This window comes from Lissotriton vulgaris, chromosome 2_1, assembly GCF_964263255.1.
Source record: "Lissotriton vulgaris chromosome 2_1, aLisVul1.2, whole genome shotgun sequence".
Taxonomy (NCBI): domain Eukaryota; kingdom Metazoa; phylum Chordata; class Amphibia; order Caudata; family Salamandridae; genus Lissotriton; species Lissotriton vulgaris.
The window spans coordinates 1072808902-1072831506 of record NC_141687.1 but is presented as its reverse complement, the minus strand read 5'-3'; the positions used below and the strand labels follow the sequence as shown (position 1 = coordinate 1072831506).

The 22605-nt window shown below is 49.2% G+C and overlaps 1 protein-coding gene across 1 annotated transcript in view; it reads left to right on the top strand.

Annotated features, from left to right (window-relative positions):
• Positions 1–22605, top strand: part of ABCG4 (ATP binding cassette subfamily G member 4) — an 83874-nt gene that overhangs the window by 1675 nt on the left and 59594 nt on the right. Inside the window, exon 2 of the mRNA XM_086956767.1 lies at positions 4087–4219. Within this exon, the coding sequence (XP_086812893.1) occupies positions 4087–4219 (133 nt within the window). The remainder of the gene's footprint in view (positions 1–4086; positions 4220–22605) is intronic.

Sequence of the window (22605 nt, the reverse complement as noted above, 5' to 3'; positions counted from 1 at the left end):
GTTTTTGTTGCTACTGTTTTATTTTCATTCTTGTTTTTTTTTTTTGCTAGTGTAAAGTTTTCCTGTTAAATTGTATTTGCACTTGTGTGTTTTTTGCAACTGGCTTGTTTTTTTTCAAACATTTTTTTAGAATCAATTGGTTTGTCTGTTTCTTTTTGCTACTGTTTTGTTGCATTATTAGGTTATGTATCACCTTTCTGTTGACAGTAGCATTCAACAATTCCTTGGACTTTCTGTGCTTTCGTTTCGTGGGCGGTACGTTTGACCCCAAGTTGTGATTTTCTTTGGTAGGAAGGTCAAACAACCTTTCCTGGTCCATGTAGGTGTGTGTGTCAGTGTGTATTCCTTGCGGTGTGAATATTTGAGGGAGGTGCAACCGCTCTTGTAACCTTCCATCCCAAACCCATTTGAGTCTTAAACCCAGCAGGGTGTTCTGCAGTAAGGCATCACTTCTTGTGTTCCGCCACCTAATCTGTGGTAGGTATTGCAGTGATTGTATGTTGTTTTGGTGACCTCGCCTGATTGCTGCCAAGGTGAATGGTTTTGTGCATTCCTATGATCTATTTTGGTGGGTACAAAAAGTAAGGATATTGTTTTACTAACCCTTTTGATTGTTCTCTGAACGGATTTTATCTGAGCTGTATTTGGGTACAGCCTCTGTTATTCTACCTGGTTATTCCATTTTCTTGACCCTTTTCTTTTAATTTAGTTTTGGTGTTTTCACTGTCCTTAGCTTGTTTTCACTGTTGTTGTCTTTTGTTTCCAGTGTTCCCATTGCTGCTGGTTTCTTTTCACTGTTTTGTTTTTGCTATCAATTTGCTTTCAAAGCTGTTTTAGTTTCAGCGCTGCTCTTTTATCCCAGTTATTAATTCATCCAACAGCATTTGTAAAGCGCAGCACTGTTACCACTAGGGGTATCTGGGCTCTGTGTCACTGTCAAAGAGCCATGTCTTGAGTCTCTTTCTGAGGTATGCCAGCGAGGGGGCTGCACAGAGCTGGAGGGAAAGGCCGTTCCAGGTCTTAGCAGTGATGTAGGAGAAGGAGCGGCCACAGCTGAGACAGATGAGGGGGTGTGTGGGAGGGTGAGTGAAGAGGAGCATGTGTGTCTAGAAGGTTGATGGAAGTTCAGTAAAGGGTTGAGGTTCAATCGATGGTTGAGGCGAGGTCGTGGAGGGCTTTGTAGGCGGGCGTGAGGATCTTGAACTGGCATCTCTTCTGGATGGTAGCCAGCGATCTCTCAGGTGGGGGGCGGGGGGTGGGGGTGATGTGGGCTTATTTGGGGGCGTCCAGGATGAGTCAGGCTGCAGAGGACTGTATGGTCAAGAGTCTTCTGAGCGGCTGATTGGAGGTGTGCACCAGCTGGCATGATTGATGGTCTTGTTGGATTTTGTGGATTTCAGTGGGGCGGCTCTGTTGGCGCTGTAAGGGAACCAGGTGGTAAAGTTCTGCACATCATGGTCGAGGTCTGTTGAGGACTTGGGTTGGGAAGCGTTAAGACCCAGTGTCCACTGAGTTTTGGTGACCTTGCTCCAGCTGCGATGGGTTGATATCTGACACCTGGTAATGGTGTGGTTGGCGTTACAGATAGTGAAGTGTACGATGGTGTGGTTAGACCAGGTGAGTTCGGTGGTGTGGCTGAATTTGATTCTGTCGCTAGAGGTGAAAATGGGGTTGAATGTATATCCAGCTTGGTGCATGGGTTCGGTGACCAGTTGGTCGAGACCGATGTTGTTCAGGTTCCCTAGTAGGGTGATGGAGTTGGCATTGTTGACGTCATTGATGTGGACGTTGAGGTCACCAAGTAGGACGTAGTGGTGAGAGTTGATTGCTAGGGGGGCAATGAGGTTGGGGTAGTGTCGCAGAATGTTGCTTGGCGTCGTTGGGGGCTGCCTCTTATTGTGGTCTTTGCGTCTGTTTGTAGTAGGAAGTTGAGGTGTTCCATGACGAGTGTGGGGGTTGTCATTGGTGATGGTGCTTCTGATGGTTTCTGATGGTTTCTTTGACGATGATGATGATGCTTCCTCCTTGTTTGTTGGTGTGGTCTCGGTGAATCATCTTGTAGCCTTCAGGAGTGGTAGTGTTGATGTCAGGCTTCAAGGTGGGGTTCAGTCAGGTATCGGTGAGGAAGGCAAAGTCCGTCGAGAGGGTGGTGATGGTGTCCCAGATTTCCGTGGCATGTTTGTAGGTTGTGTTGCAGGAGAAGTGGCAGTGTCGGCAGGTGAAGGGTCCTTTGGTGGATTGTGGGGAGGAGGAGACACAGCCCTGGTTTCTGCGTCTAGGTCCAGGAGTTCTTATCTTATCTTATCTTATCTTTATTATACAGTTAATAAAAACCCTAGTGTACAAACAGAGCGACGCATGTTAGATAAAAAATTTTAAATGTATAAAATCGTGATCCGGTTCTTAAAACTGAGCGTTTATGCAGTGCAGTTAGAATGATATTAACGAACTTCCCAGCTCTTGCTAAGGCCTGGGCTGAATTGTTACTAAAACACAAAGTCGATGCTGCACTGCAGTGTCTCAGCGATTGTTCCTGAAAGACGGAGATCAGTAGGCGACGTCGATCAGTGGCAAAGAATGGGCAACAGCAAAGCAGGTGGAGCCAGGACTCATGTATGTAATTGCAAAACCTGCAAATGGGCTGCTCATTCCACCAAGCCCACTGTGGGTTAAAATCAAAGATTGGTAGGGCTAGCAGCCTCATGTATAATATTTTGTTGCGAGTCTGGGGGTTGAGGGAGTAGTTAAAGTATGATTGAGGTTTCCCCTTAATATATGATTCATTCAAAGCGGTGAAAAGTTGGTTTTTAGATAGCCCGGCACCGTCAGTCTGAAATGAAACTGAGATGATTTGTTTTGTTATTGTTTTTTTTCCACATTAGCAGAGGGATAGTTGGGTTAGTGAGAGAGGTTGGTTCAATCTTTAATGTAGAAATGGCAAGGTGCAACTGTTTATGCCAAGGGGAGTGTTTGTCCTTAAACACAGCTTGTAGTTGCTCTTTCAAAGATTGTCCTGGTGCTCGTAAGGTGTGTATATAGTATTTGATTAGGTCTCCCAGGCAGTAGAGGTTTGCACATGTCAGGCCCAACTCGAGTCTCATCCTCGACCTCCTCACGGGCTGTGGAACGGAGAAGATTTTCTTATAAGCTTTTGTTTGTAGGTTTCCCAGAAATACGTCCATTTTCCCGGGAAAGGCCAAGTGGCCGTAAGTCACTGCAGGTAGTAGTTTGGCCCGTAGCACCCTTAGGATTGGTTCGGCTGAGTTCCTTGGCGATGTACCATTGGGTGGAGGGAGGGCCAGTGGTCCTTGTGCTAGTCGTTATCAACTGTCGGTGCGTTGGTGGTTTACCCACTGCATGCGTCTGCTGCATGGCCGTGTGGTGGCCTTCATTAGGGATCCTGGTAGCTTGTCCAATTGGCCCTGGGCGCTGAGCAAAGACCTGGAATGGGCAGCACGGGGGCAGGCTAGCGGGCAGTGCAGGGGCAGAGACAGCAGGCGGGGCAGGGACAGCAGGCAGCACAGCGACAGCAGGCAGTGCAGGGACTGAGGCAGCAGGCAGCGCAGGAGTAGGGACCGCATACAGTGCAGTGGCAGCAGACCGTGCAGGGGCAGCAGGCAGCGCAGGGGCAGGGGCAGGGGCAGCAGACAGTACCGGTAATTGTCTTGTTTTCACAGTGGTTTTGCTTTCTCTGCCTTTGCTTTGTTTTTTACTGTTGTTGATTTGTTTTCTCTATTGTTGTCTTATTTTCATTGCTGCTTACTGATTTTTGTTGTTTTATTTTTGCTGTTATCTGATTTTCGCTATCACAGTCTTGCCCCCACTGTCATCCTTTTTCTCCAGTGTACCCTTGTTTTTTCACAGCCATCAATATTTTTTCACTGCTGTTTACTTTTGTTTGACTTTACATTATGTTTTTGGCTTTGATTTTTAGCAGTTTTTTTAGTTTTTCCTTTTGTTTTTCACTGTTTACTCTGTTGTCTTGTTCTCATTGTCCTTGTCTTGTTTTCACTGTCGTCTCTTGTTTTCACACATGCCATGGCACTGCTGTTCTCGTGTCTTTGCGGCTGTTACTTCGCTGTGCAGAGAGACCGGGATGAAAGGGCAGATTTTTGTGAACGGCAAGCTGCGGGACCTTCGGACGTTCCGGAAGATGTCCTGTTACATCATGCAAGACGACATGCTCCTGCCTCACCTGACCGTCCGCGAGGCCATGATGGTGAGTGACAGAACTTCAGCATTTAATCTCATTGTCGTAGCTTCATTCAGCCGGCTAAGTGCTTGAAATCCAGTTAGAGTCTAAATACCTTTGCCCAGCTTTAATTACCTATGTTGTCTAGTTCTATTAATGTCATTGTTCCAAAGCACTGAATTGACCATAAGGTGTCATTTCAGTTCTTTGAAAAATCTTCAAACTAATTAGAGGGACAAACTACCTATAGGGAAAACAGATTTTTCACAGCAGACCAGTTTCCTATTTGCCTGTGAATATGCTGGTTGCCACACCTTATAGACCAGTGGGTGGTGACCTGGATTTTATCACCCCACTCCTGAAAGCCTTACTGTGTTATGTAATGTTAGCAGTTTTGTAAAGTGCATGGTTACTCCAGGCTACCAAAGAAAAACTCATCAAACGGCAAGAAAAATCAAAAGATCTCAGATAAAGTGACCCTTCGGGGGATCCGTAGGGCATTGCAGTGTCGGTCCGATAAGGGGCACTCACCTGATAATGAAGCATGACATCCCCTGGGATGTGTGAGGGCAACAAGAAATAGTCTTGTTTACTGTCGTCTGTCATCTGGTTATATACCTTGCAGTTCTGGCCTTTGTGCCTTATCAGGAACAGTTACCCCCTTTTTTTAAACATACCAAAGAAGAACCACTGGTCTGCAGACTACCACACTGATTCCTTAAATCCGCCCGAAGAGCCAGGTTTTAAGCTTTTACTGGAAAATGGACTCTGCACCTTCCAGTCTCAACTCCAGTGGGGGACGGTTCCATAGTTTGGCTGTCATCTATCTAAAGGAACGACCACCCAACCATTCTCTGTTAATCTTTGGGACTGCGACCGGCGCAGAGTCAGAAGATTTAAGGCGCCTGCAATGGAGATACCGATTGATTAGAGAAAGAAGAGGGCGAGGGCCCTTCTGTTGAAAAATCCTGTGGCAAAAACAAAGTGCTTTGAACGAAACACGCTCCCTGACAGGCAGCCAGTGGCACGTGGCAAGGGCTGAGCCTGTAGGAGAGAACCATGGGATATCCGTGCCGACTTATTTTGGATTTTCTGAAGCATTTTCAGTCTACCCTGTGTGGTCCCTAGGTATAAAAGGGGGTGGTGATGGACGGAGTATCTGAATCAATCAAACACTCACACCCAGTCAAAAGATCTGGGTTTAATCCATCACTGTTCTTTAGCCCACTCTGCCACCCCAGTTCAGACGTGGCTATATGAAAATCAGTCTGACCCTGTGCCTCATGGGAACAGTCCAGCCCGAACTGCCAAGCCATGTCTTCCCTGGACCGGAAACAAGCATCCGAGGACCGGTTTCTGGCATTCCAGCCGTCTTCAGCCCGACTTGCTTGAATCCAGTGGCAAAGTGAGCAAGGGACTCACGTCTGAGCATACCCTGCCACACTTATGGCGGCCAAAAGCGGTACAAAAGAGGGTGGTGATGGACGGAGCATCCCCATATAGCCATGTCTGAACTGGGGTGGCAGAGTGGGCTAAAGAACGGTGATGGATTAAACCCAGATCTTTTGACTGGGTGTGAGTGTTTGATTGATTCAGATGCTCCGTCCATCACCACCCCCTTTTGTTCATTTTTCTCATCTTTCTTGTAATGAGCAAGAGTGGAGGAAAAGTGTGACATTGAAAATGCATTTCCTCAGGATCCCGGTTGCACATTTTATCTGCCATAGAACCATTGTGTAATTTTGTAATCTTCGAAAATAGCAATTCCATGTTTCACTTGCCCTCTTGGCGGAAGACCCTGCTGAGTAAGGTTTATTTAACTTCCCGTTTGCTACACTCTCATTGGATTCAACGGATAGTGTCGGACAGTCGTTCTGTTTACCTTGCACATGCTCTGCTGTCAGAGAAACTCTGTGTTCAATGCTCCAGGCCCCAGGCATCTCGTCCTCAGTTGACAGAATCCACATCCTTGTTCTCAGTGATGTAAAATATGAGGTATCCTTGTGCATCTGAATTAGAACTGAGGACCCCCCAATCCTGGGAATAGGCAGGGATTGTAATGCCTGCCTGCTGTTCCTCAATTTCAGTAAATGTAAGAGGAGGTTTGACTCTTCGTGTGATCACCATCCATTCATGGCCAGGTTCTGTGAATGGACACCCTAGCCTTTCATGGATGCACCAGTTGTATGACGAAGTATGCGTCTTCCTTCCTGAGTTGGAGATCAGCCACTGAGTTGATTTCAGTTGAGGTATGATCTTCACTTGCTTGTTGAAGGAACTATTAGACGGGACCTGGAGGGTCGGCCGAGGACAGGGGGAGAGGTCTCCGGGGAGAGCCGTCTCCAGCGATCGTACAGACAAGTAACTCCCCCCCACAGATGGACACCACACAAAGATAAGGTTTAACGTTCTTTATAAGCAATCTTGAAGTACGGTAGAATGGTACAAGGAGGTCAGGACTCAGGGGTCCCCTCGATTCTAGTCTCTTGGAAAGGAAAAGAGGGTAGCGGGACAGTCTTGTTACCAATCTGGCAGTTGCGATGAGATGATGGGTAGCTCACAATCCTCGAGCTCGGTGTTCTAGGAGGACGGGCCGCGGCAGCGCCAGCAGGTCCCGAGGAGATCGAAAGTGACAACGGTCCTCGGCAGCGCCAGCAGGTCCTGACGAAGATGGTAGTTACAACGGGCCGCGGCAGCGCCAGCAGGTCCCGACGAGGATGAAGGTTGCAGAAGGCTGCGGCAGCGCCAGCAGGCAGGCAGACAGTTCACAAGGCAGGGCTGTGGCAGCGCCAGCAGTCCGTCAAGGATGAGTTCTTCAAGGTGTCTCTCGACTCCAGGATACAACTGCCTTCCTGCTCTGGAGCTGCCCTAGTTATAGGTCTGGCGCCCTTTGATGTCCGGACCCTCGCACTTGGAGGTCGGGAGGTCCGGGATGAGGGAGTCCAGACACCCAGCAGGGGGGTGGAGCCAGCGCCCGGAGAGGCTGGGGGCGATCGGCACCTGGCGGGAGAGAGCCATCGACACTCCTTTCTCCCATTGACCTGCCAAGTGGTCCGTTCACCTCCTGGGTGGATGGTGGTGCCGGGATGTCGGGGCCTGGCCAGGCCCAGGGTTAGGGTCGAGCTGAGGCCACGCGGCCTCGTGGTGCAGTGTCCAAGATGGCGGCCGGGCCGGGCAATGGAGCTGACAGTGGCCCAGGCCAGTGATACAGAGATGTCCGGGAGCAGGAGTCCCGTAGGGGACGGTTTGCGGGTTGCTTCTGTGGGTAGCACCTGGAGAGCCGGTGTCCGGGCCCTGTCATGCGGGGAGGGAGCGAGCCCTTCATGTGGCCTGTCCAACATGCGTCCCCCCCCAGCTGAAGGCGGGGAGAGTCACCCATCCTCTTGGGGACTTTCCTCGTCGAGGCGGAAAAAGCGTGACAGGCCATCCGCGTTGGCGTGATCCTGGCCAGGTCGGTGCTCCACAGTGAAGTCCATCCCCTGCAGGGAGATGGACCATCGCAATAGTTTGGGATTTTCCCCCCACATCTGCATTAGCCATTGCAGGGGGCGATGATCTGTTTGCACCCGAAAGTGGGTACCGAAGAGGTAGGGCCGGAGCTTCTTGAGGGCCCACACTACTGCGAAGGCCTCCCTCTCGATGGTGCTCCAGCGCTGTTCTCGGGCCAGTAGGCGTCTGCTGATGAAGGCCACTGGTTGGTCAAGTCCATCGGGGTTCAGCTGGGAGAGGACGGCCCCGATGCCATGGTCGGAGGCATCAGTCTGGACGATGAACTCCCGGCTGTAGTCGGGAGCCTGGAGCACAGGGGCGGTGCACATGGCGGCCTTCAGCTTCTCGAAGGCCGCTTGACAGTCTGGAGTCCAGTTGACCATTTTTGGGTGTTTCTTTGATGTGAGCTCTGTGAGGGGCCCCACAATGCTGCCATAGTCCTTCACAAACCGCCGGTAGTATCCGGTGAGCCCCAAGAAGGCTCGGACCTCGGTTTGCGTTACGGGGGGCTGCCAGGACTGGGTGGCAGCGATCTTGAGCTGAAGGGGGGCCACCAGACCGCTTCCCACTTGGTGTCCGAGGTAGGTCACGGACCCTTGGCCAATTTGGCACTTGCTGGCCTTGATTGTGAGGCCGGCCTGTTGGAGGGCCTGCAGGACCTCTCGGAGGTGGCGGAGGTGGTCTGACCAGTGGCGGCTGTACACAGCAATATCGTCCAGGTAGGCGGCGCTGAACTCTTCGAGGCCCGCCAATACCTGGTTCACAAGTCGTTGAAAAGTGGCTGGAGCGTTTTTCATGCCGAATGGCATCACTTTGAAATGGTAGTGGCCATCCGGGGTGGAGAAAGCGGATCGTTCTTGGGCCCTGGGGGTGAGGCCGATCTGCCAGTAGCCCGCTGTCAGGTCGAAGATGCTGAGGTAGCGGGCAGCCCCCATGCGGTCGATCAGTTCATCTGCTCGGGGAATGGGGTGAGCGTCGGTTCGGGTGACAGCGTTCAGACCCCGATAGTCGACGCAGAATCGGAGCTCAGAGGTGGTGCCGGGGGCAGCAGCTTTGGGGACCAGCATGACTGGGCTGGCCCAGGGGCTGTCCGAGGGCTCGATGACTCCGAGTGTGAGCATTTTTGACACTTCTTCTTGGATGCAGGCACGTACCCGATCTGGTACGCGGTACGCCCGATGTCTGATAGGGGGACTGTCCCCAGTGTCCACGTCGTGCAAGCACCAGGGGGTGACCCCTGGGGTGAGGGAAAATAGGGTCGCAAATTGCAGCAGGAGGGTCCTACAGTCTTGGCGCTGCTCCGGGGTTAGGGCATCTGAGAGTCGGACCCCGTCTACTGAACCATCTTTCTCCCGGGTCCTCAGTAGGTCAGGGAGGGGCTCGGAGTCTTCTTCCGCTCCACTGTCTGTAGCCATCAGTAGGCTGAGCTCCGAGCGCACAAAGTGGGGTTTGAGTCTGTTGGCGTGGAGGACCCGGAGGGGGTTCCGGGGAGATTCCATGCCGATGAGATAGGTGACGGGGCTCTTGCGCTCGACCACCTTGAAGGGCCCTGTCCACTTGTCCTGCAAGGCACAAGGTTCGGTGGGGGACATCACCCATACTTGCTGTCCAGGTTCGAACTCTATGGAGGAGGCATTCTGATCGTACCATTTCTTCATGTCCTCCTGACTGGCCTCAAGATTGGCTTTGGCGATCTCTCTGAATCGTCTGGTCTGATTGCGTAGGGTCAGGAGGTACTTGTAGACGTCTGGAGGGGTTTTCAGGGGGGCCATCTCCCAACCTTCTTTGACTAGGCTGAGGGGCCCTCGAACAGGGTGTCCGTACAAGAGTTCGAAGGGGCTGAAGCCGAGGGACTTCTGGGGAACTTCTCGGTAGGCGAAGAGGAGGCACGGGAGTAGCACGTCCCACTGGCGGCGGAGGGGCTCTTCCAACCCCATAATCATTCCCTTGAGTGTGCGGTTGAACCGCTCAACCAGTCCGTTTCCTTGAGGGTGATAGGGGGTTGTGAATCGGTAGGTGACCCCGCACTGCTGCCAGAGGGATTTCATATATTTTGAAATAAAGTTCGTGCCCCTGTCGCTGACGACTTCCCGGGGGAAGCCCACCCGGGAGAAGATCCCCATTAAGGCTCGGCCGACCACCGGGGCTGTTACAGTTCGCAGGGGAACAGCCTCGGGATAGCGGGTGGCGTGGTCTACCAGTACCAGGATGAATCGATGCCCTTGTGCTGTTCGGGGGTCCAGGGGCCCCACAATGTCTATTCCCACCTTTTCGAACGGGGTGGTAACAACCGGGAATGGTTGCAGGGGTGCCTTGAGTTTGCGGCCGCTCTTCCCGCTGGCCTGGCAGGTGGGGCAGGACCGGCAGTGGTTGAGGACGTCATTTCTCATTTTTGGCCAGTAAAAGTGGGTCACCAGGCGGCTGTAGGTTTTGTCCTGTCCCAAGTGTCCAGCCAGGGGGACATCGTGGGCCAAATTCAACAGGAAGTCTCTAAAGCGGAGGGGCACCACCAACACTCGACTGGCCCCCAACTCTGCGATTCTTTGTTCGCTGTACAATAGGTCATTGTCCCAATAGATCCAGTGGGCCCCGGCGGTATCTCCCGCGCTCTGGGCGAGGGCTTGCTGTCGTAGTCCCTCGATGGAGGGACAGGTCTTTTGCTCTTGACGGAATTGTTCCTGGGTGGGTCCCCCTTCTTGACGCCACTGAGCCAGGTCTGGAAGGTCCTGGGGCTGAGCGAGCCCTTCTTGGGTTTGTTCCGGGGGGTCGGTATGGTCGGCGTCCCCCACTGGAGCGATCGGGGGAGGAGGTGCTGGCCATTCGGGTTCTTCAGGTCGGGGGATGGCGTGGGCGGCCATGGACCGGGTGGTTACGCACGCCCAGTCCGGGAGGCCCAATATCCCCAGGTGCTCTCTTCTTTCCACGGCGGCCCACGGGGAACTCTCGAGATCGTTCCCCAGGAGACAGTCCACGGGGGCATCATCGCGGACCGTCACCTTCAGCATGCCGGATACTCCTCCCCATTCGAATGGGACGCAGGCCATCCGACACAGGCTCTCAGAATTGTCGGCTGAACGGACGGGGCAGAGAACGTTCGGCAGGATTTGTTCCGGGGTCACCAGGTGACAGCGGACGGCCGTCACACTGGCCCCCGTGTCACGTAGGGCTTCAGCCTTGCGCCCATTTATGTTCACCCACTGACTGTATTTTCTGGTGTTGGCGGGTAGGGGAGCCCGCGGGATCATGTCTCTTCCCCCTAGGCACGCCAGGACCATGGCGGCCGGTTCCCACTCTGGTTGCTCCTGTTCGTATTCTTCATGCTCTTCGGAGACTTGCTCTTCTCCTAGGGCGGCGGCAGCTACCTGGCGGGGCCCCGGAGTCTGGTTCTTTGGGCAGTTCGGGTCATTGGCGTAGTGGCCGACTCGCTGGCATCGGTGACAAGTGACATTGGCTCGGAACCCCGGGCGCATCGGGGGGTTGCCCCGGCCGGCCGGGGGCGGGGTGCTGGTAGCGGGAGCGGCCGGGACGGCGTCTTTCCCCCGGCCCTGGCCTCCTCCTCCTCCTCGGGGACGGTGATGACCTTGGTTGTTCCTGTTCTGATCGTTCGGCCCACCCCGGCCCACTCGGGTGCTCTCCCATCGGTCAGCCTCGGCGGCGAGCTGCCGTGGATCAGTCAATTTACTGTCGAGGAGGTGCTGCCTGAGCTCGACGAAGCAGTTGTTGGAGAGGTGCTCCCACACAATGAGGTTAAAAAGTTGCTCGTAGGTCGTTACGCGGCTCCCCTTGATCCATCCCTCGAAGGCTCGGCTGAAATAGTTCACATATTCCACCCAAGTTGTACCCGGGATTCGGGTGCAGTCGCGGAACCTCTGGCGGTACATTTCGGGTGTAAGCCCATATCGAGTGAGGAGGGCGGCCTTCATGTGGTCATAGGACGTCATTTGATGGTCCGGGAGCTGTAGCAGGGCATCACGGCCTTCATTGACGAACCTCCCCCATAGACCGGCTCCCCAGTCACTTCGATCGATCCGGTGGGAGGTCATGGCGATCTCGTAGGCCTTGAACCACTGTTGTATGTCGTCGTTTCGGAAATACTCTCGGACGACATCTTTGGGGATGTGGACCTTTGGTTCTGTAGCTCCTGGGGTGCGCGGTTGCTCGGGCACCCCCAGGTCTTTGTTTTGCTTCCGTAGTTCTATCTCTGCCAGTTTGCGCTCGTGTTCGTATGCCAGTCTTTTTTTCTTCGAGCTCTCTTTGTCTTTGCTTTTCTTCCCGCTCTTCACGGAGCCGTAAGTGTTCTAGGTTCATTTTTTGTTCCGCTAGTTTCAGTTCTCCGTCCAACTTGAGCCGTGCCAACTCTAGTTCGTGCAGTCTGCTTTTTTCTCGCTCTTGGATCTCTTCCCGGGAGAGACCCGCTCTCCTTTCTTCGGACGGAGCGGTGCTCGTCTCCGGTGCTTCGATGTTGTGATCCCGGGGACCGGCGGCATTTGCTTCTGCCCACGCTTCTAGGGCGTGTTTAAAGTCATCTTTTGTGCTCAGACCGGTGGTAGCAATGCCCAGTTCCATACAAAATTGTTTTAATTCTCGATGGCTGTACTCCTCCAGTTTTTCCATCTGGAATTTCTCTGTAGATCCGCTCTCTTTGGTCGACATTGTGGTTTAGTCGTGGGGTGAGTTGCTTTCTGTACGATTATGCGTTGGTTCGGATCGCGCCGCTGGCCACCAATGTTAGACGGGACCTGGAGGGTCGGCCGAGGACAGGGGGAGAGGTCTCCGGGGAGAGCCGTCTCCAGCGATCGTACAGACAAGTAACTTCCCCCCCACAGATGGACACCACACAAAGATAAGGTTTAACGTTCTTTATAAGCAATCTTGAAGTACGGTAGAATGGTACAAGGAGGTCAGGACTCAGGGGTCCCCTCGATTCTAGTCTCTTGGAAGGGAAAAGGGGGTAGCGGGACAGTCTTGTTACCAATCTGGCAGTTGCGATGAGATGATGGGTAGCTCACAATCCTCGAGCTCGGTGTTCTAGGAGGACGGGCCGCGGCAGCGCCAGCAGGTCCCGAGGAGATCGAAAGTGACAACGGTCCGCGGCAGCACCAGCAGGTCCCGACGAAGATGGTAGTCACAACGGGCCGCGGCAGCGCCAGCAGGTCCCGACGAGGATGAAGGTTGCAGAAGGCTGCGGCAGCGCCAGCAGGCAGGCAGACAGTTCACAAGGCAGGGCTGTGGCAGCGCCAGCAGTCCGTCAAGGATGAGTTCTTCAAGGTGTCTCTCGACTCCAGGATACAACTGCCTTCCTGCTCGGGAGCTGCCCTAGTTATAGGTCTGGCGCCCTTTGATGTCCGGACCCTCGCACTTGGAGGTCGGGAGGTCCGGGATGAGGGAGTCCAGACACCCAGCAGGGGGGTGGAGCCAGCGCCCGGGGAGGCTGGGGGCGATCGGCACCTGGCGGGGGAGAGCCATCGACACTCCTTTCTCCCATTGACCTGCCAAGTGGTCCGTTCACCTCCTGGGTGGATGGTGGTGCCGGGATGTCGGGGCCTGGCCAGGCCCAGGGTTAGGGTCGAGCTGAGGCCACGCGGCCTCGTGGTGCAGTGTCCAAGATGGCGGCCGGGCCGGGCAATGGAGCTGACAGTGGCCCAGGCCAGTGATACAGAGATGTCCGGGAGCAGGAGTCCCGTAGGGGACAGTTTGCGGGTTGCTTCTGTGGGTAGCACCTGGAGAGCCGGTGTCCGGGCCCTGTCATGCGGGGAGGGAGCGAGCCCTTCATGTGGCCTGTCCAACAGGAACCTTCGCTTTGATGCATACGTTTGTCTGTTTCCTCTTGAAGCGGCCCATTCCTGAGACCTCAGAACAGAATGAGGGAGATGCAGAGAGAGATTTTAAAAGAAGCGCTGAAACTTTCTGTCTCTTTCATATGTATAGGCTTGGGCCACGTAGCAGAAGAATCCATAGTTTTGAAGAAAAGACTTATCATTCGTATCTATGGAGAATGGCTCCTAGGTATTGTGTGCGCTTCTGAGGGGTAAACAATGATTTCTCCATGTTGTGAGATAGGCCCAACTTGCCAAAGCCATTCTAGCAGACATGGATGCCTTGGTGGAGTGGGATAAAGTTACCTCTATCAGTCAGTCGTCAGAGTAAGGAAACACCTGGTGACAGTGTTTTTTTAAGGTAGGCTACCAATGGTAAATATTATTGCTGCAAACTTAAGACTAAAAAGGGGGACCTGCAGCTGGTGATGGGGCCGTCTACTTCGAATCATATGTATTTGTTATATTAAGAGTGGACGAGAATGTGGAACTAAGGGCTAGATGTAGGTAATTCCCATTTACAGACTCTTAAATACCGAATTTTACCGAATCGGTATTTAAGAGTCTGTAATGGGAAGGGGGCAGATTTAGGTAATTCCGAATTTAGGTATTTTACCACATAATAGGATTGTGTGGTAAAATACAGACTCTTAAGGGCCTGTGGCACTCTTAGGAGTGTCAGCTACATATGGATTTACTGATTCGGTAAATATACCGATTCGGTATTTTACCAAATCGGTATATTTACCGATTCGGTAAAATTACCGAATCGGTAAAATTACCGATTCGGTAAGCCCCCTACATCTGAAAAACCTAATACCGGTCGGAAACGGCCGAAATCGGCCGTTTCCGACCGGTATTAGGGCTCCTACATCTGGCCCTAAGTGTCTTACAGATCAAGTGAAGCCATGAACTCCTTTTCACGAGAAGCTGAAGAATCTCCTGCAGGGAGACCTAGCATAAGAACTGTTTTTCAGATATTCATTTAGTATGTGTAGGCCTGAGGTTAGATGCTACTCACTGGAATTCTTTTTGTCAAGGACTAAAAACTTCCTTTTCTCTGGGATTTAGGGACAGATTTGAGGCCTCTTTGTTAATATTGAAAGGAAGATGGCCAGAAGCAGTTCTAAAATGATGACTGGCCCTCTTGGACGGTGGAGTTGTTGGGGGTCTTTCAGTGAATGTCCGCATAGGGAAACAACCTTTACAACGCAGTCATTACATCGCACTCCATTTACAACGCAGTCATTACATCACAACATCCTTTACAACGCATGTCACTACAACGCATGTCACTACAACGCATCCCTTACATCGCATATCATTACAACGCATACCATTACAACACATAGTACCCCTACACTAGTCAACACTTACTCTAGTTTTGTACCCCCTGGAGTTAGAATAGTAATTTTTACCCCTACTCTATCCAACACTTACCCTACTGTTGCACACCCTGGAGTTAGAATAGTAATTTTTACCCCTACACTATCCCACACTTACCTTAAATGCAATGTAATGGTATGCGTTGTAATGGTATGCGTTGTAAAGGTATAATGCGATGTAATGGAATGCGTTGAAAATGTAGTTTAAAAAAAGTAGTTGTAGTGGTATACGATGTAAATGTATGCGTTGTAAAGGATGTTGAGATATAATAACTGTGTTGTACAGGCATGCGTTGTAAATGTATGCATTGTAACATCATACATTCGTCCGCATATGTCCAACTTGCACCAGAATTTTTTGATCTGTAGTAACGGAACTCCAATTGTTAGGGGAGAGGTGTGGCACAGCGGCCGGAGTGTCTGACTCCGGAGCGTGGGGCTCACGGCTTGATCCCAGGTGCCGGATGCAGCTCACCTCAGCATCAATTGACTCTGGGCAATAGCTCACTTAATCTCCCAGAGGGCCCCCAGCGCCTTGAAACCTTTGGAGGGGATTAGTTCCCGCGTTACAAATGCTGGATTTATTTATTTCCTTGTGAAGGAAGGTAAAGATTCTCACTCTCTATGGAGTCGAGTGTGAGGAGCGATGAGAATGTAGCCTTTCCTAGTGTAGAGTTGGTGTCAACTTTGGCATCGAGAAACATCAACTAGCTATCGCCATACGTTTGTCGGGGATAGAGTGATCAAGGAGGGGTTCTGTACTGCTGCTGAAAGTACAACTGACGAAATGACTCTTGAAGTGCCTACTAGGGCTGGAAGCTTTACTACTGAGCAGGATTGCACTCTTTCTGGATCCCGGAAAGGGTAGCTGTCACCTCCGTAGAATAAAACCCAGTGATAAAGTGGTAGCAGTTTCCATCTTAATATCTAGAGTGGCATGTTCATTTGCCAGGAAAATGGGGATTGACCACAAAATCGCATGTCCAGAATTCCACTCCTGACCTGAGCCTGAATGATGGATATTGGGGCCTGGCATGCCTGCGAAGATCTCCCAGTCCTGCCAGCTGGCTTCATTTGTTATTGTAGCATACATGTCAGACTCTCCTATGTTAAGGAGACTCTTTCACAGGATATCTTAGTCTTCTCTTCCTTACCCCCCAGGATGATGTCTAAAAGGGATGTATGACGGTACAACGCATGCTTTTACAACGCGTACCGTTACGACGCAGGTTTTACAACGCAAGTCGTTACAACGACTTGCGTTGGGGGGCGCTGGATAGTGAATAGTTTAAGTTACTATTCCAACTCCAGTCCCTGTGGATAGTAGGGAAGGTGTTGGATAGTAAATTAAACTATTCCCTATCCTAGAGCGCCCTCCAGCGAAAGTCGTTGTAACGACTTTCGTTGTAAAACCTGCCTGGTAATGGTACCGCGTTGTAAAAGTTTCGTGGTAAAGGATGTTTCCCGTCTAAAAGGGTGTGATGCCTGGCCACATTTGCTGACCATATCCTCCAATAATTGCGAGGGAGTTGGCTATCCTAATTGACATCACAGCCCCAGAGGAGACTCACTTTCAAGTGTTGCTCAGGCACCTTCCCTTCCTTTCCTGAGTTGCACTGCATGCAGAGGAAGGCTCCCAAGACCGCCTTTGAGCTACTTGCAAGCATCCTCTAGAGGGTGTCTGATGAGACATGCTGGCATGTTATCTTGAACTTTGTAGTATTTTTATCATGTTGAGGGACCACCGTGACTAGATATGCGAGTGTCTGCATGACTTTCAGCCTCTTGCTTCATATATGGTCCACCATATTAATCGCTCTTGACGGTCTTTTGGCATGAAACTCTGAAGTCATACAAAAAGCATTCACTTTGATGGTGACCGGTAATTCCAATTGTTTCAATATTCTCCCTGTCAGAGAATGGACACCCACTGTATCTTCTGGCGGTACGAGTACAGGTGACGGGTGGACGGGACCACATCATTGAAAAGACATAGATGCCTGATTCAGGATGTCATCTTGAACATCACTGTCTTCTTCTTTGCCCTCCCTGTACTGACACTGAAGGATGTTGTGGCTGCAGAGCTGCTACTACAGCTGCACTGGTGACAAGTGTGGTTATTGAGGAGGCGGTGGTTATTGTGGTGGTGACGGCATCTGTGAAGAAAGAGGCTGTTGAGACATTGGTTGGGTTCCCAGCAGCACTGGAACCTTGGAATTTTTTGCTGGTAGTAAAGGAAGTCCTCCCCCTCGTAGTACGGATAGTAATGGCGTTCCAAGTGAGGATTATGACGCCACATTCATTGTTCAGTAGTTTGTGGTGCCGTTGGTGCTGCTCAGGGATGTGATAACGTTTCGGCTCACCTTAATCTTTGGCAATCTTGGGTGTAACATGTTCCTCATCCTCTTGTCATTTCACTCTCAACCGGTCTGGTCTAAAGGTTGGCCAAAAAGGCCCTTGCTCCTCTGACTCCTCAGTGTCCAGAATCCTGGGTGGTGGTTGCAGCAATGCCTTGCTTTGTGATTGTGAATGTAGGTCGTAGGAAAGTGGTAATGCCTTTGAGAGAGTTCTGAATAACCTTTGAGGACATTAGAGGATGTAACTTCTGTAGCATTTACTAGGCCCAATGTTAAGGAACTATGGTTTTCCTATTATCAAATTTGCATACCACTCTCTCTTGGTCCTCCGGTGGATCTTGCTTTGTGCCATGAGCGGTTGGATATAAGGGAGCCAGCAGTCATCCAACAAGGGCCAGGAATTGGATAACTGGACTACAAACTAGAAACTAAGCTCATGTAAATTACTCTTAATACAATGCTATTAAGATAAAGAATTACTACTGCAAACCGAAAACTCCTAAAGAAACGTAGTCAAGCCACAACCATACACACTAAAAGCTCAGTTGAAGCAATACAGAATAATAACATTCAAACTTGATGCTCAGTAATCTAAATAAATAAATCCTATTCCGTTGTCTGTTGACATCTCCCTGCCCCTCCTTGGCCCAACCCACCTTCCCTCTATGCTTACCTGCACCGACCGCGGTTGACTAACAGGATTAAGAATGCACATTCATTTGGATAGAAATAATTAAGATAGCTGAGACAATATGGAGATATTTAGTATAGTTTATCAAGAGTCAAGCTGTCTCCCAGAAAGGAGGAGACCACCAGACACATATGCGTCAATCCAGGAAGGAAGCCTGGTGAATCTGCATCAGGCAAGTAAAAGACGCAATGGAAGTTACGCAAACCTCAGTCAGCAATAGTAAGGGATTCATTGGCAGTTCATCCAACACTCACAGTGTGTTCGCTAGTTCATCAGCCAGTCAGTTTGCCAGTCCACAAAAGATTATTCTTTTTCTCATCAAGCAATATTATATTCTTAACCCCTTTGACGCTGATGACGAGCTTAGCTAGTCATGAAGTACACCTCTCGTACGCTCATGACGAGCTGAGCTCGTCATGAATTGCGGGATTTTCAAATCTTTAGCGCACAGCGGGAAAATGCGCCGCACTGATGGAGTTAAAGTTCTGGGGGTGACACCTCCTGGAATCACCACAGTTGGTCAGGCCACTCAGTCCATTGGTCAGTTTGTATGGGATGGATGTCAGGCCACATGAAGAAGACACAACATTTAGATAAATAGGTGGCACAATTATGCAGTCCTTAAGCAATCCAATAATGGAAATGTTGGGACAATGCTCCTTTAGCTAGAGCAAATGAACAAGTTCAAGCGGTCAATTTCCCAGGTAGCTGTTTGGACTGAGTCAGAAAATGTAGCAAAGTATCTTATTCAGTACATGAAAACTCAGGAACGAAAACACTGTTTCACGTGATTTGTTATATTGAGGTATTCTCTCACGAGCAATAGATTCAGCAAGTCAAGAAATTTCACATATGCAGTTTGGCCTACATCTAAGTGTGCTAATAAAATGTAAAGTATATATATATTATTAAGCATAAGTTCATTGGAAATATAAGGATGTCATGATACTAGTATAACTATGATGCCCTTAAAATTATTTAGTGTTAAAATGTGATGTACACCACTGTCTTTTTCTATGCAGTTAATAAAAAGTTTATTAAAAAAAACTAAAAAAAAGTTTTTGTGTAGTTATAAATACTACGTGTCAGTGTGATGCATTTGTACATTGCAAGTATTACTGTACAAATATTTTCAAATTACATTTCCAAGTCTTCATCAAAGGTGCGCAACACATGTACAAAATACAATCCCTGAAAGTTTTGCGGAAGCGTCATCAACTAGGGATGAGTAATCCCTACTTTCCTTTTGTCAGTCCATGCACATGTTTGCACACATAAATGGTAAATTTCAGTAAAGTGCATCCTCATAATTAGGATAATTCATAATGTTTGATAAAATCGAATTAGTCGTACATATACATAAATGAAAATAATAATGACTATGGGTAAATTCCATAACATGAGAGTTTATCATTTACACATTTCTAACACACGTCAATAAAAATAGTACTTTCTAAATTAATAAATCACAGTCTAGGTTACTTGTACGAATATCATCTAGTCAAAATTTTGTCTGCATGCTTTACGATGCAGTAAATCAATATCTCTTATTTTATAATACTTTCTTGGACGTGTAGTTGGTGCACATTTATTTTTTCTCTCTCAAAATATGCCGTAATTCGGTTTAAAATTTTTAGATATGATTTCCTCTCCAACATGATGAGGATGGTGTTGTCTTTGATGGTGTCGTCAATAGAGCTATTCTCGACCATGCTAGCGGCAACCATGGAACTGTTTGCAGCTTTATTGTTTTAGGGGTGCCAGCAGTGGTCAAAGGGTGAACCTGTTTGGGCTCTCTTCAGGAGTGTATGTGCTGTCAATGAAAGAGATGGAGCTGGTCTGCTTCTTTTTGTAGACAGCAGTGATGGGGTAGACTCTCAGAGGCAGTCACTGATTTAGGCATTAACCGGCACACTTACAGACGTTTTGGCTGTAATCTCTTGGTCATAGAGATTAAGGCAAGAGAGGGACTGCAGTAGCCTTGCCTGATGATTTAGGTTATGAATGCTCTTTGTGGCTACAGTGGGAATACTTCACCTTGGATCTCTGGAACAAAAGGAGGAAGTGACCTTCCTTGGCCTTTGAAGTTTTAGAGTAAAGTTATCTACAGATCTCTCAGTCTTTAGAGCTTGGAGATTGGTATAAGCAGCAGATGCAGTCTTTGTGCAGGTGCTCCACATGAATCCTCAACTTTCTACATGTTCCACAAGCCCAAGATGTACCTTGCCCACACTCCTGAGAGAACCCACTGATTCGTGTGACTTCCCAGAGGGTTGAAATATCAAAGTCTTCAATCAAGGCATAAACAAGAACAATCACTTATCTGAAGATTGTTGAACAGAACTCCCAGGTACTCCCTTTACACAGTTTGGTACAAATGAAAGAATAAGAGATGCGGTGGCCTCTGGGGTATTGGTGTTTATTGTACGGTAAACAACCTTTACAACAAAACTTTTACAACGCACTACCATTACAACGCAACTTTTACAACGCAAACCATTACAACGCATTGCGCTGGGGGGCGCTCTAGGATAGGGAATAGGTTTAATGTACTATCCAACACCTTCCCTACTATCCACGGGGACTGGAGTTGGAATAGTAAATTAAACTATTCACTATCCAGCGCCCCAAAGCACTATGCGTTGTAAAGGCATGCGTTGTAAAAACCGCGTTGTAAAGGCATGCGTTGTAAAAGCATGCGTTGTAACGTCATACATCCTTATTGTACTCTCACCTCATTAGTTGAAGTTTATGTCCCAGCCTGATGACGGGGAAGGACTCAAGCATGTGAATCAATGTAAGATCCGATGAAAGATCAGTGTTGGACCTAAGGTTCCAAAGCTATAAAAGATCGCACTGTGGAGTTGAGCAGATTAGGCAGAGAAGCAGGATACTGTAAGAGGCAGGGGCTCGAATATTGCAGGAAACGGAACAATGATTGAGGTGCAGAAATCTCTGGAAGGGAACAAACCCAACTAGGAGCTTTGAGCACTGGCAGTGCTACGTTAGCACCACCAGAAAGTAAAGCACCTTCAGTCTTTCGGCGCCGGTGGATGATTTTGCAGCTACATTCCAGATATGTTGTGTAAAAAAAAGGTACGATAGTTCCTGGCTTCTAGCCTCATTGACGCTTAAGAGGAATAAAAAACATGATTCAGTGGTTTCACAAGGTCAAAAATGTGTCCTGAAGAAATGACTGGCTCACAAGCATTTCCTGGAGTGTTGTTCTAGGAATCCCACCTGCTCAAATCCACGTCTTCATAGCAGGCAGGAACATGTCTGGGCAAAAATAATAACAAGCACATCAAAGGGAAAACACTAAGGAGTGGTAAAGGGAAAAACCAAGACAGTGGGATTACTATTCTGGGCAGGACTGAAACCTGAAAAATTTAGAGCAAGAGAATATTTGACCATTAACGAAGATTCCAAGACACAGAAAGTTATAGCTGCCAACACTGTACATGTTTGGAATTAGAAACAGAAAGAGTTCTGATGGCACAAAACCTATAGCAAAGGAGACAGTGCGACCTGACTCTACATAGAATATGCAGAAACAAACCAATAGCATTCATATGCCAACTGACAACTGTTAGTTTCCCTGGTTCCTGAGTTTCTTTACCAACTGGGCATTTAGGGAGACTGAGCAGTGCCAGTTGCATGTACCAGCTTCTTTTGCATACATGTCAATAGACTAGTTTCAGAAGCGTGATTCCTGATTTATTAAAGTAAAAAATGGCTTTCTTGTGGCTGTCTCCCACTTGAAATTGCCTCTTCTTCAACAGAAGTCAATAGAGAAAATAATTTTTCCCTAATAATATTTTTTAATCTCCCACTTTTCTCTGCTAAAATGTTGGCATGTATGCAGTGCTTAATTTGAGCCGGTGGTTTCCGGTGCTCGGCACCAGCACTTAATTGTCAGCACCAGCACTTAGACAGTCTGCACATGGTGGCACTGTCAGTCGAATTTAGAGATAAGGACAACAGATGTTTATTGATTCCATACACAATTAAAAAAAATATAACTAATACCTACCACCCAGGCCGTTTTTATAGCTTTGGGCGCCTGGAATGGTCACACTTTTAAGAGTGTGCTGATTAGCAGTATGTTGGTGCTTTCATTGGTAGCTCTGGCAGAGGCAATGGGTGGTGCAAGCTGCAGTGGTCTCCTAAAGAAAGCCCTGGCACTTTTTTTTTTTTTTTACAAATTAAGCACTGGCTCGTTGCCTCTGCTAATGCTGCCAATGACACTACAAATACAACTACTTACTATCACAACCCTACAAGTGTGAGAATTCATATTATTTCCAGTGGCGCCTGCCACCTACAGTGAGTGGTGAAGCGGGCAAATGGGTGCATGCGTCGCAAAATTACATTAACAAAATTGGTGACATGTATTACATTATTGTAACTTCAAAACGGTATTGAAACGCATGTCGTCGTCGATTTAGTGCACCACACACATAAAATACATTTAAAACATTTAAAAGAAAGGAAACAAAACTCACCTTGCTGCACGTCCTCGCTCCAGTCCGGTGTCCTTCCCTCCGCCAGCGCGGACCCCAGCCAACTCCCCTAACCTATCTGGCGTTACTTTCATGCTGTTAATCAGCATGAGAACGTCACCAGAATTGGATAGAGCGGGCTCTCTTAGTGCTCCCAAGAGCACTGGAGGCCT